At 31.6% G+C, this 15,346-nt stretch overlaps 1 protein-coding gene across 1 annotated transcript; it reads left to right on the top strand.

Annotated features, from left to right (window-relative positions):
* The first annotated feature begins 997 nt into the window (after positions 1-997).
* LOC127702279 (uncharacterized) lies at positions 998-14,817 on the top strand. Its single transcript, XM_052206411.1, has 5 exons — positions 998-1,678; positions 4,928-5,024; positions 5,932-6,039; positions 12,105-12,410; positions 14,331-14,817. Exons 1-5 carry the CDS (start codon positions 1,370-1,372, stop codon positions 14,357-14,359), a joined length of 849 nt encoding a protein of 282 aa, XP_052062371.1. The 5' UTR covers positions 998-1,369; the 3' UTR covers positions 14,360-14,817.
* The last annotated feature ends 529 nt before the right edge of the window (positions 14,818-15,346 follow it).

Below are 15,346 nucleotides of genomic sequence, written 5' to 3'. Positions count from 1 at the left end.
GCTTGTGTTATAAAACATCATGGTGAAAGAATTTTGGGGTTTTGAACCATATCAGGAAGTGATCAGATGAAGTAAACTGTTGTCATTGGATACACGTGGATTTAACAAAATTCACATTTTTTCACCTTTTTGGCGATTTCCGAGACGTCTTTACATAATTGCTCCTAAAACGGATTGTATGCTCAAAATTCCAAACACTTAAAATCGTGTATCGCTTAATTTTGCTCACTTTTTGATGTTTACTTTCGAAAATAGGTTATAACTGGATTGAAATAGCTATTCAAAGTTTAAATAGTTTAAAAGTTTCTTTTGTACTAGTCAATATTATGAACAATATCAACAAGTAATTCTTCATGCTTGAAATGATCAGTTTTTGTATGTTATTTGATAGAACAATATTTGAACTTTGGACTTTCCATATTTTACATATCTAAAACAAAGTCAACCGCCCAAGATGAATCTTCTGTACACGCTAAGCATCACCTCTGCGTTTTGGTTAATTTCTTGATGCAAAGTCATTCGTTTTCTGTATAATGTTTTGTTGACTGGTATTTGTTTTCCAGTAACTTTCGTTCGGTAAATGTGATATCTGTTTACCTTTATTTGCGGGTTTGGAATGCTCTATGTTATATTCCCCTTAATTACTAACTCATATCGAAATATCTTCTGGTGCGATTCAGATCTTGACATTTGGAAACGACTCTATTCCTTCATTGAAAACTAAATAGTAATCATCAATATGTATCTTTTTATACAATTTGTTTGACGTGTTTATGAATTATACATAAAATCTTAAATTTTTTAAATAAAACTCTTATAAGGAAAACAAATCAGACAGCACAACCCTACTTGGAATTTATTCTATTAACAATGTATATACACCCGTTAGAAGCTAATGCTTCATATAAGAGATGTTTTCTAAGCTAATCGAAAGCGTATTTGTATATTAATGAAGTTTATATATAACTTTAATTATGGAAATTTCGTTAAAGATATGGCAGATACTGATGAGAAAGAAAAGGAGAACTACCTAAGGTTGCTGACATTTTTACTTGGACCTGCTACGAAAACACTGCATCTTTATTTTGAAATGAAAGTATTGAATTCTCTAGAATTTTACATGTTCTTGGACAAACATAAACATATTTTGTTTCATGAGTTATATCCAACCATACCGTGTTGCGAGTGCATGAATAAGTGTATCGAATCTCCGGGGAAACGAAGCCATCTTAATTTTACGCAGTTTGATTTATTATTCGAAATCGTCAAGGAACAAGAAAATTCAGAACATCAAAAGAAACAAGGAGAACGTATAACACAATACTGCTTATGCAACTTATCATCAAAGCGATAGGTAAAAGAAGATGACATGGATATAACACTTATTTATATTGTAGTAAGAACGTGTTGTCCACCTGGAACCGTTTCCGGTAATCCAAAATGGATAAAAGATATCAAAAATGCAAGAAATGAGCTTGCGCATTGTTCGAATCCAAAAGTCACAGAGACAGAATTCAAAAACATATTCGATCGTTCTGAACAGTGTGTTTTGAATATTGCAAATGTAGTGGGTCGTCAAGTCTTGAAGATGATAAAAGATCAAATATCCTTTTTTAAAAGAAGTGATATATCAACTGTTCAAGAGTTCATCAAAAGCAGCAACGATACGTTCATACAGGTATTTCAGTTTGAATGAAAAACGACAAAAAAAAACAATCAACAGTCCACAAAACACAAAAACATAAAGATTGATCAATGCGAACCTAAAAACCGAAGATGAACTAATTTGGTTCGGAAGAGTAAGCAGGTACTGCTTCGCCAGTAATATCCGTCCAGTTCTTTTTTTTTTTTACATTAAAAAGTTTATTTTATATTCTAGACCACTTTATAATTAAATTGGTCTTCTGAATTGTTTTCAGTTGTGCATTGTATCGATTTAACATAAGGAGAGAATAATTTTCTATTTTACAGTTAAAAACAATGTTATCTTTGATAACTTACTACTGTATATATACATACCGTTCCCAATTTATAATGGCCACGGGTCAATTAATTTCTTGAGAATTATTTAGAGTATTATTACGATTCATTGATATTGTTTGTATTTCTAGTGAGCCAAATAGTTTCACTTTTAATGAACCAGACAAGACAGCTATTTCTAAAAAAGGAATTTGTCGGTTTGAAAGGTGTTTTCAAATCAAGGATTGTCACTGTCGGAAATCTTTTAGCAGTGGCATCTCTCCAGTGGTTGTTAAAACTAATCAAAGATACCAGGCTTTTGTTCGCCAGATGCGCCTTTCGTCTACATAAAATTCATCAATGGCGCTCGAAGAAACAAAGTTGCACTGCCAAATCTCAAATATACGACGTTTAAGAGTATTTTATACTTGTGTGGTTTTGGATTGTAGTAATAACGCCTTGTGTGTGACCTTTTTAGAAAACCATCCTTAACAAATTAGAATATTTATTCACCCTAATTACCATTGTTGTACATTTTTATATGTATTATTTTAAATAGCTATTTTTGTATAGGACAAAGTATTTTTGTCGACATTATTTATTATAAATTGCATTTTGTTTATGTATTGAAGTTAACTGGTAATCTTAACGTTCCAATGTTTATTAAACAGCAAACTTAAAAAGCTGACTTAATTGTATCTATGGTATATTTTATTTCGAGTTCAATAGGATCGTTTCGATCAACATAGTTACTAAACATATATATTCAAATATTCAGTATGATGTACTCAATGGCGACAGGGTTTTGCGGTCTTAGATCTTCCAATACCTGAAAAGTCGTCTGATCTGTAAACATACCAATTCTGTCCTATAACCGATTAAGACATTTTTACTGCGTGTGGATTCGCACCGGCCTCGTTTTTTTAGGGTTCATATTTTTTTGTTTTATCCTTGATTATATTATTAATTTTAAAGTATCAAATAAATAAAACATTTTGGCAAAACGATGGGTTGTCTTCATCCGGTGCAATATTTCATAAGATAGAGAAAACCGTAGATTTTGTGTCATACCGTAGCATTAAAAATATATTTTTTTTGGCAACTGGTGATTGATTTATTGATTTATTGCTGTGGTTTGCATAACGTCCTTTGGCAGATATGACTGTGGATATAAGACTGAAAGTCATTTTGCGCATTTGATTTATGCCTCATGTGGCTATTAAATGTATTTTTCTATATGTCTTTATTTAATTTTAATTGCAACGAGTGTGTAATCTTTTTGAAATGTAAAGTGTGATAGAAGAAAATATTTATGACAACAAATTCATATAACGACTTTATTCAATTTATTGTAGATATTTTGACTTAAAAAATAAATGTTCAAATGTCTATTTTAGTCAATTTTAAGGAAAACGTCTTTCTTAAAATGCCACTTTTATATGTTTTTACAATAATAACAGCGCAAGTGCTATTTATATAAACTGATACTATAGTATATTTGGATTCTCTCAAGTGATTGACATGAGAAAAGGTCATGAAACAAATCAGTTTAATTGTAAATATTATGTTTTGCCACGGTTCTTAGGAAGAAAGAAAAAAGTTACCAGTATCCTCTCTAACTTTACTTTCCGCTATATAGATGATTTTCTCTCACTAAATAATTCAAAATTTGGTGACTATGTTGAACGCATCTATCTCATCGAACTTGAGATAAAGGATACAACAGATACAGTTAAGTCTGCCTCATATATTGACTTACATCTAGAAATTGACAATGATGATCAGTTGAAAACAAAACTTTACGACAAAAGAGATGATTTCAGCTCCCAATTGTGAACTTTCCATTTCTATTTAGCAACATTCCAGCATCGCCTGCACTCCGAGTTGATACGATATCCCAAGGCTTGTATTCCCTATCATGATTTCTTTGATAGAGGGTTGCTGCTCACAAGGATGCTATCAAACCAAGAGTTCCAAGTGGTGAAGTTGAAATCATCACTTCGTAAATTTTATCATGAGTTGGTTGACCGTTATGGAATATCCGTTTCACAGATGATAGCAGATATGTTCCAAATGTCTTAACTACAATCTCGTCCCCTTTCCCGAATGTGACCTACGGAATTAGACTTATTACCGGATTTGTACTAACAATAGCAACACGACGGGTGCCACATGTGAAGCAGGATCTGCTTACCCTCCGGAGCACCTGAGATCACCCCAGTGTTTAGTGTGGTTCGTGTTGCTCAGTCTTTAGTTTTCTATGTTGTGTTTTGTGTACTATTGTTTGTCTGTTGGTCTTTTTCTTTTTTAGTCCTGATGTTGTCAATAGAAATAAGAAGATGTGGTATGAGTGACAATGAGACAACTCTCTATCCAAGTCACAATGTGTAAAAAGGAAACAATTGTAGGTCAAAGTACGGCCTTCAACACGGAGCCTTAGCTAGGTCACATTACGGAGCTTTAGGTCAAAGTACGGCCTTCAACCTGGAGCCTTGGCTCAAACCGAACAGCAAGCTACAAAGGGCTCCAACATGACTAGTGTAAAACAATATAAACAGGAAAACCAACGGGCTAATCTATATAAAAAACGAGAAACGAGAAACAGTTCATTTTTTCCCCTTGAGTTTGAATGTCCCTTTGGTATCTTTCGCCTCTCTTTTTATTACCGTCTCAGTTCATCATAGTGAAAAATCTACTTTATCAAAGTATCGGACTTAACAGAGATCATGATAATGTATTCGTGCTAAACGATGCAACATACTTTAAATGAATTTTACTTCACTTTACAAGAAACAAATATGCTACATGTATGTCTTCTGTTTCCGTGCCTAGGAGCCCTTGATATTATTAGCTAAACAAATCATCGGACTGGTACGAACATGAAAATTGAAAAATGTTTTGACCAGTTCATTCTTTTATTTACATTTTTGTTTTGCCTAGCAAACTTATAAATTTTCTTTTCTTGTAGATTCTTGAAAATATCACGAAGGATCAAACACAAAATTTAACAGAAAATACCGACACAATGAAAAGTGAAATAATAGATCAACTTAAAAAACACAAAGGTAATTTTAAAAACAAGAAAGAAAGTCTGTATACAAGTCAATCAGGCAACATCCAAATGACAAATAACCGTTAAGACATCCTGCAGTTAAACATAATGTCTACAGAAATGAAAGAAGACTAGTCAATATGTCAACCTTTAAATCACAACATGTCTAAACAGAGGCTACCATAAATCAGCCATCAACATAAAATTCCACACCACGAACTACTGACAAAGTTCCTGAGTTGGCATAAACACATTTCACAACCGTAAAGAGTCTGATTTGACTGGTATAATTTTTATGTCTACTGTCATTAAATAAACTTTTCTGTCCTCCGTATTTTATAACGATAATAATTTTAAAAAATGAACGAATTATTCGAATGTGTTGTGAATTATCAGCTTGGTATCTTTGATGAATTTTAATAATTTGTCAAAATAAAAAAAAATAAAAAATGAATGCGGATACATATATAATAAATTGGTGATAATTTTAAATAACTTTTATCAAAAATATAGGGATTTATAGGGAGCGAGAAGAGGTGTGTCGACAAACTAAGGCCGACACGATATACCAAGTTAAAACTTAAGGGAAAATTGGTTAAATCAATTTTTCTGATAATAAAGGCAAATTGTTTAAAACAATGTTTAGGATAATAAGGGCAAATTTGTAGACATATGGATGCGGAATGCATTGTAAAAAAAAAGATAATGTTGGATTTCTGATTTTCGACTTCTTTGGTAAAGAACACTGCTATGGTTTAGCTTTAGATAACTCGTAAGTGAATGCATCTGTTTATTAAACTCAAATCAAATACTAAGTCAGACATGAACATTTTTTTTAAATCGTTTCACCAGGAGGTGGTATTTAAAGCTACCATTCAAATATTCTTATAATTATCTAAAAAATATTTTTTGTCTTGAAGAAGAATTTTGTGTAGACATAAGGAATATCATATTTGAGATCAAGACGGTAGTAAAGGGTGAACTAGCATCGGCTGCAACGATGTCGTCTAAAATACAATCACCTCAAGGTAAGTTTAATCATGTACAGGTAACTTAAGTCCAAATTCTGGAAAAATTATTACTTCTAATATTAATTTTTTGTTCTTTCTTTAAGGTTAATGAAAGCTGAATTCAGAAATTATTGCAAGCATTTATTCTTGCGATTTTGACGTGACCAACCAAATTCGAAATGAATTATTGCGATTTCATAAAAAAAAAAAACTGCAAACATATGTATGTATCATATTTTAGAATGCGAGTTGATATTATTGAGATAATCATCCACTCGCATTATTATCATTGATAAAACCTAAATAATTTCTGAATTTACAGTATATACGGCAGTACGTCACATTAGACCCAACTGTCCAGATTACTAGATGTAGAGCTAATAATCGTTTTGTTTATTTCACCACCTTAGATCGTAATTAAATGACATTTGATTCCATTTTCCACTTTTAACTTTTTAACCCGTTACTTCTTTCCACAATTACTGTGACTTGATTATAGGTGTTGATGTTTACCTTTAACTATTATTCGACTAGATTGTAAAATTGACAACACAATTGGGACATTTAAATTGACCAGTTGCCAGATTTAAATCTCACTGAACCAGTAAGTATCTACCTTGATGGATTTACCTATGAAAGGTCAATGAAGTGACTTCACCTGTTCAGTGGTTATATTTTGTTCAAACTTTAAACTGACTATTGTTTATTTATAGATGAAAACAGCAAATTTTCAGGAAAATATCATTTGATATTTTAAAAAAGATCCAGGATAATTAATCACCCAGTTCATTTATAAGATTTTAGATTGGGTCAACTAAATTTATACAATGTATTTGGTTTACACTTTGATTTAGAAGAAATACCGACATAGCTTGATAATACAATTAATTATCTAATTACTACCACACTTTCATATGAATAAGTATTGTAATTTTCATAGTTGTTAATACATGTTATATCAGTATTACAAACCTAATCTTGAATCAATCCTGTTTTTTGGAAATTTATAGAAATTTAAATGTGACGTCACATTCTGCGTCGATTTCTTCGGCTAACATATAATACGTTGTTCAGCTGTGCCTTTTTAATGCGCTGATTTAGGTTGTTTTATATATTCGTTTTTATTCTGTAGTTAGTCACCACATCGGTGTTAACATGTATATCTATTATATAGTCATTTTTATAAATTTGCTGTTTACAAAAGTATGAATTATTCTAAATACTAAGGATTTTCTTATCCCAGGCATATAACCTTAGCCGTATTTGGCACAACTTTTTGGAAATTTTGGTCCTCAATGCTCTTCAACTTTGTACTTGTTTTGGCTTTCGAACTTTTTTTTGTTCTGAGTGTCACTGATGGGTCTTATGTAGACGAAACGCGCGTCTGGCGTATTTAATTATAAGCCTTGTACATTTCGATAGCTATTATTTGTTGCCTTTATCTATTCCAATAACAATAATAATGATAACAACAATAATAATGTAAAGCTGTTATTAGGAAATGAAATTAAATAGTACATGATCAATTAAGAAATTTATTAATCTGACCCATTTGAAATTATAAGAACAGTGCTCATTTCAGTAAATAACATAGCATGCCTACAGTTTAAATTAGCATACACTGTATATGGTATGAAAAAAGCTTGAGTATGGCCACAATATGCAAATGATTCCATGTTCAAGTTTTTGCTAAAAACTGCTGATTTGTTTTTTTAATTTCATTTCCTAATGTTTTTCTTTAAAGAATCCAAAAATAAGTAAAGGAAATATACATTGAAATTACAGTCATTTTTTCAATGAAATGAATGTATCCGTAAATGGCCATACAATTGCCAAAGAAACAATTTTACATTTAGAAGATATACGAGAGATTTTTACTTTATGTCATTTTCAAATTTAAGGAGTAAGCAAGCCAGAACAAGAATATATAATTTTTTTTTTTCTAGAAGGGTATTTAATTGCATGTCATATAATGCACTACGTTTCCTCTTAATTTTTTCATAGCCAAATACTATGAGTGCTTGGATTTCTTTTATATCGTTGAAAAGTCCTCTTTCATCTCTTTGACTTTTTCAAATAGGAGATAACTCAAAATATTTTTTTTAGTTCTTGTGTAAATCTTAGTTATTTTTTAATTTCCATAATTTTCCAGGATTAATAAAAACCAGAACAAATGTGTACATTCTTTCATTTAAACATTTGTTTAATACTTATTGACATGAGCCTTGTACAAAGTGTTTATGCATAGTGAAATATAAAAAATAATAGTTATGAATAAACTGTTTATTTATTTATTTATTGACACAGATTTTTTATATTCCATCCAGTATTCCAGTTTCATTATTTGAAGTAATTTTGAAATATTTTCCTAAATCTATTAATTTTTTGGAATATTTTCTTACATTTTTCACTATATCACTAGATTTTTTTTCTTTATCCAAAGTATTCACTTTAATTTCCCATGATATATATCCCAATTAAACAGGTGCAGAGTCTTTATATTAGATCCAGAATTTTATTTTTGATTATTTCCAATATCACATTACAATTTTTTGGGATATTTTATTCATATTTTCCCCTAAATCACTTGATTTTACTATATCCACATTATTCAGTTTTTATTGTATTTTCCATGATATATATCCGAATTAAACAATATCAGATCCAGAGTTTTATAAAGATTATTTCCAATGTCACATTCAAATTTGTTATCCTCATGTTATGAATTTTTTGGGAATATTTTATTATTCACTTTATCACTAGATTTGACTATATCCACTGTTTTCACATTTTATTTCATTTCCATGATATATATCCAAAATTAAACAGGTGAATCATCTTCATATTAAATCCAGAATTTAATAATGATTATTTTTAAAATCACATTTAACATTTAAAGCCACAGAAACATGTTGGTTGAACTTATTTCTCCTACTTGCATTCCAGTTTTGATTTTTTTTTTACATTTTAGATTAACTAAATACCATCTTTTAAAAAGTGAATTCCCTTTAGTGAACACAGTAATTTTATGCACAAAAATCCTAATAGATTTCAAAGAAAAATACTGCAAGCTATACTCCAAAATTAGTTTGGCTTTTACATGTACATCATCATGTAAAACCCATACAAAACATTTTGAATGAATTATTTACTCCTTGATACATTTATGATAATCCAGTCAAAGTCACATTTTAAGAAGCAAAATTAAATGGCATCTAAGAAGTGAATTCAAATAAAATAAATCCCAATTTTTTATGCACATTAATTCAAATAGATTTCAAACACTGCGAATGATAATCCTAAATGAAAGATTTGAAGGGATATATGAAGAGATGCGAACTGTTCATCTGATAACTGAAACTGAAAACACCTGAATAGCTATTTCTTGTTTCACTGACAACTGGACAATACTATGTATAAGGGTTAACAATTTAAAGATTCGTTTATTATTTAAAAACAGTTTTAATTGTCACACATATTTTCATGCTGTAAAGAAAATCTTTGACTGATTTAAATTTTGGGTCAAAATTCGATTTATCATCCATATTGGAGACTTAAAACAATGAAAATTAATAATATTGTCTTCCCTATCAATTTTATAATAGAATAACCCAAGCTGAAGATAAAAATCCAGGAAAAATGCATGCTGTAAGGTTGGGTTAGGTGAATAAAAAACTGTACAGGTAGCATCAAGGTAGACTCAACTCTAACAATACCAACTGGTCAATTTAAATGTCCCAATTGTATTGTCAATTTTAAGATCTGGTTGAACAGTAGGTAAAGGTAAACAGCAACACCTATAGTCAAGTCACAGTAATTTGTTTGTAATCATCGATAAAGATTGCGTGTTATCTGTAATGATTGAAATACATCTGTTTACATTGATTTTCGTTGCTTCATACAAGTGTTGTTGTGTGGAACTCGCAGAAACGTTATACATGTAAGTTTTCATTCTTTTAACAATTTGATTTGATTTGGCTAGAAAAGCATTTTTGAGAAAACAAAACGAAAAAAAAACCAAAATAATAATGTCCAAATACAGCTTTGTAACATGTCGGCAAATTGTATACGAAGTACAAACTTACGTTGCATATTTTCTAACATTTTGTTCGATTAAATTTTCGATTAAGAGTTTATCATATTCTATGCATGTGAGCATATATGTAAAGCTCAAAGTGCATGCACAAAGTTCTAAAGTATATGGTATATGAAAAAAGCAATATAACTTTAACTTTTTAAGCATAATATAATATTATTACTAACTGGTTAAAAAAATGTTTTCCTTTAATTTACTAGCACTGGGTCCATACATACATCGAATATATAATATAATAGTATTACTTACTGGTTATTGATAATGCTTTCTTTCTTATTTACTAGCAGTGGGTCCATACATCGGATAGGGGACTGTTAGTCTTCGAGGGTTTCATGAGCTCAGTAGTCAGAGCTTCGGTATTGACATGATTTATAACATGCATTTCAAAAATTCACATGTTGATAAATTAAGTACCTAGTAACAAACTAAGGATCCAACTCCCTCATGCAATGTTGACCTAAGGTAAATTTGCTATTTTTTATAGGTCCCTTTTGGTCATATTGTTCCTAGCCTTTCTACGTATATTTTATATCATTGGTTTAGGTTTGAGCATTCCTGTTGAAGGCAAATCCAGAAATCACTTCGGACACACAAAATTTATAAAGTGTTATTTTCATGTGTTGTTAACCGATGGGTTTTGTTAAGGTTCAGCATAACACTTGGGTAAAATTATTCATCCTAACACAACAAAATTGACTCTATTTGACAGAACTCACCTGTACTTCGTTTTAAAACCTCTTAGAACCTAGTCATACAGGGGTTAATGTAATTTGTGTTTCATGAAACCTAAAAGATTCGCTGGATTTTGATGGGCAGTTTTTTTTTCTTCATTTCTATCCTTTGCCTATCTAGACAACTTGTCACACAAATAAAAAAAATACATAAAAAAAAACTGCAAAGTGCAGCAACCGATAGGATAGCCACTAACTTAAACAAGGAAATAAAAATAGACACAATGGTTGGAAAGCAGGGGCGATTACAGGAAGTAAGCTAAGGTAGCTATGACTATTAGTTTGTACTGTCGCTCAAAACAAAAACATCAGAAACAACACTCCTGACTGGTGTCATCAAATTTTTCATGGCAGTATTTGTGAGACCCAGTAAATATCTAAAATCGTCAGACAGTCGGAAGGAAGAAAATTTATATTTTGCTCAGAAATCATAACAAAATTCCGGCTATATTTGGTGGCCTCAAAGTGACTCTCACATCAGATGGTCTACTGTGTTAAACAATTATAAAATGCCCTTGAGATACATTACCATTGAATTTAGACATTACATAGTACTCAAGATACACAATGGTGTCATTAGCTGTAATTGAATATCCTACAGTAATGTGCTTCAATTAAGTGTTCGACGGGGTATATCTAACTGGACAATGCAAAATGATACTTTTGATAGTAGGTTGAAATGGTGACAATATGAAATCAAAAAGGGATATTTTGTGGCTTAAACTTTTACTTTAACAATCCCAATGCCGATCTTAAGCCTAAATAAAATGAAATAAACATGAAAAGAATAATCATAAAGGCTAAAAATAAGGTGTAGGTACTTTCCAATGTGTTAGCCAGCATGACGTAAAAGCGACGAATCAAAGAATTCAACTTTATAAATAACTAATATATATAGGACAATGATGTTGATCAAAATTACACTATATTACCAATAATTAACCAGTTCCGGGTTGACGAGTTCAAATAAAAAGATTTTGAAAGCAGAGAAAACTGTGCACCTTATAATCAGCATGACTTTATCAGATGACAATACGAATACTAAAAATCCAGACTATAAAAAAGACGTAGGTACTTTAACTCAGTGACGGACACGCGATATCGCGGGTGTGTTATAGTATTTAATTAAGAAAATGAAATATTACAACTATTATAACGATTAGACATAATCGTACTGAACAGTTACTAACAAAACAAGCTTGAATAATTGGCTTTATTACTAAAAGTTAAAAATTGAAAAAAAGTTTTATTTTCAGTCGATGATGTTTGTTATGTCGAATGGAAATTAGCAACACCAAGCAATTGGAACGTTGACTACATCACGAAAACATTGGAAAATGTTTCGTCACTGGTAGGACAGTGGTTCCGTATAGTGTTTGTCTATAAAGGATCATTGGTAATACAAACGTCAGCTTCAGAACGGATCATGCAAAATGACAAAGATTTCTGTCTTGCTGTTAAATTATTCTTCAAAGATGTGGTTGAAAAATGCCAGCTTGACACAAAGACCAACACAGTAATTAAAGTGGAACTTGTTGTAACCAATGAGATCTTCAGCCGGCGTAAGTATTATTCTTTGTAATAACATTAAATGCCTACGTTTATCATATTTTTAGTACATTCTAAATATAAAAAGAACTTTAGAAAAGTGCATCTTTTAGTCGAAATAAAAATAAAATAAAACGAGAATGGATATGTAAACATTACCTCAAAAATCCAACGACATCAAAATCCTAGTATGCCGATCATTGGAATCAATTTTAGTAAATGCATCACTTGGCTACCACGACGTCAATAAACGGGACTTCTGACCTAGTCATTCAAATGACCCACGTTGACGCCTCGTCGTCTATGGCGTAACGCTCGCTACATTGAGCGCCAAATTTGATCTATTCTAGTTTCTCTGTCCCTGGATTAAAACATCTTTATATGAATATATGTAGGATTCTCCAAAGATAGTACCCTACATCCCGTGAAAAATATGACAGATTTCCAAATTTCAATAAAACTTTTATCATGTTTATGAATAATAAAAACAAACGTTGCTCTAATGTTACACTTTATGCCTGAATTTTCCTAAATATTGCCCGATTCGTACTAAGACCGGGGATAAATTCTTAATATACGGACATGAACGTAGTTAACTTATAATAGCTAATTTTTCGGCCTTACTTATAATAGCTCATTTTTCGGCCTTTTGGTGTAAAAAGTGAAGCGATATATATATATTAAATTGCTATTATGAACAAAAATTAAAAAAACATCGAGAAAATAGTCAAATTTTAAGCATTATCATCAGAATTACACAAATGTTGAATATTATCTGCCAAAGAAAGGTTTCAATGACACGTTAGCATTAAATAATTGACGAAAAAAGGCGTGATTATCCGTAGTCAGAACGTTGGTACTGGCATGATTTATAACAAACCTTTCTAAAATCGTCCGTTTATAAATTTTGAAATTATAAAGAAACTAAGGTTTCAACTCCCTCAGGCAAAGATGACCTTAGATGAATTTGGATGATTTTTTAAGGTACTTTTTGGTCATATAGCTCTGCAACTGTTTCGGTTCTTATACATCCTCGGCTTTCAAATATTCTTTTTTGAGCATTCCTGGTGAAGATAAATTCAGAAAAGCGCCTCGAACGCATTAAATTAATAACGTGTTGTTTTCATTTTTTACAGCACTGGGTCGATACCTCTGCTGGTGGACTATCTGTCCCCGAGGGTATCATCAGCACAGTAGTCAGTACTTTGGTACTGACATGATTTATAACAAACCTTTCTGAAATTGTCCGTTTATAAATTTTGAAATTATATAGAGAATTTGGCTAATTTTTAGGTACTTTTTGGTCATATAGCTCTGCAACAGTTTCGGTTCTTATACATCCTCGGCTTTTGGCATTCCTAATGAAGGTAAATCCAGAAAAGCGCATCCTACGCATTAAATTAATAACGTGTTGTTTTAATTTTTTGACAGAATTCAATTATTTCTATCAACATTCAACCAATTAATCCGATCTACGAAAAATTGAAATGAAAATGTATGAAGCCTTTGAAGAATTTAGGATTTCTAGATTGATGAGGTGTATCTCTGGTTGATTTTTTTTGGTCAAATACGACGAAGACAATCTATGCATTGGGTTTATAATAACCTTAGTGTTTCGAGTGATTACTACATTTTATAAACGGTATGTTTACAATAAATGAACGTACCAATGATATGTCATGCACGTTAATGTTCTGACTACTGTACGTGTTGGTGTAACATTACGAGGACGAAAAGTCCACCAGCAGTGGCATCGACACAGTTGTTGTAAAACTCACCAGAGATACCAGGCTTACAATTTTGTACGCCAGACGCGCGTTTCGTCTACAAAAGACTCATCAGTGCCGCTTGAATCAAAACAGTTGGAATGATGTACAAAGGTGAAGAGATTATTGCCAATATGTATTTCATAAACATTCTTTCATTAATTCTAGAGATAAAAGATAAATCAACAATTCCATGAGACCTTTGTACCAGTAACAATATTTCAACAGAAGCTATCCTTTTCTGCAGTGAGTGTCAGGAAAATCTCTGCCAGCAATGTATCAGTGCTCATAGCTTGAATGAGTCTTTTTCCGGTCATTCTTTAAAAGCTTCACGATTATCAGACGGAGACACTTTCCAAACTACTTGTTCCATACACCTCGACTGGGCTTTCGATTTTTTTTGTGTCGATCACGATTGTTTAATCTGTCGTTATTGCAAAGCCGAGGAACATGTCTCAAATCTATTCCATTAGAAGATGCAGCAAAAGACGTGATACAGTCAACTATGTTTCAAGACCTTTCTGATGCTTTATCTAACATTAAAACGACACTAGGTAAAGCAATTACATGTCAGAATGAAAATATCAAACATATTGATGATGATGTAGAGATTGTAAACAAGCAGGTAAAAATCAATAAAGCTGGAATCATTAAACGATTGGACGAACTCCAAAACAAAATTAGAGAAGATGTATATGCCATAAGAACAAAAGAAAAAGCGGAATCAGAATCAAAGAAAAGCAAATTATTACAAATAGCAAGTCAAATACAAAACATGTCTGTGCAATGGTACCGAAACTCCAAGCATGGTTCAGATAAGCAAATATTTGTCTGGATGAATATATGCAAATGGAAATTTATGGACCATGAATCAAACCTACAATACATCATACCAACACTAGAGAAGAGACGAATTATATGCCGACCACCAGCAGGTGGGCAGATTCCGGTTAGGTCTATAGGATCAATTGAGATACAATCTTCACAATACCAGCTAGATTATAAGCCACAAAACGTTCTACAAGTTCAAGTTCCATTATTAGTTTCCCAAATGCCTACGAAGTTTACTTTAGGCCGTAAAATAGACATCGAAGGTTCAGACAATGTATGGAGTATTGGTATAACAGATGATAACCGTCTCCTATTTTGTAAAAACAACAGTACCTTCTTACTGGTTTACAATG

Source organism: Mytilus californianus, unplaced genomic scaffold, assembly GCF_021869535.1.
Source record: "Mytilus californianus isolate M0D057914Y unplaced genomic scaffold, xbMytCali1.0.p SCAF_5, whole genome shotgun sequence".
In the NCBI taxonomy this organism is placed as follows: Eukaryota; Metazoa; Mollusca; class Bivalvia; order Mytilida; family Mytilidae; genus Mytilus; species Mytilus californianus.
The sequence above is the reverse complement of the archived record's forward strand: the minus strand, read 5'-3'. Positions and strand labels throughout refer to the sequence as shown.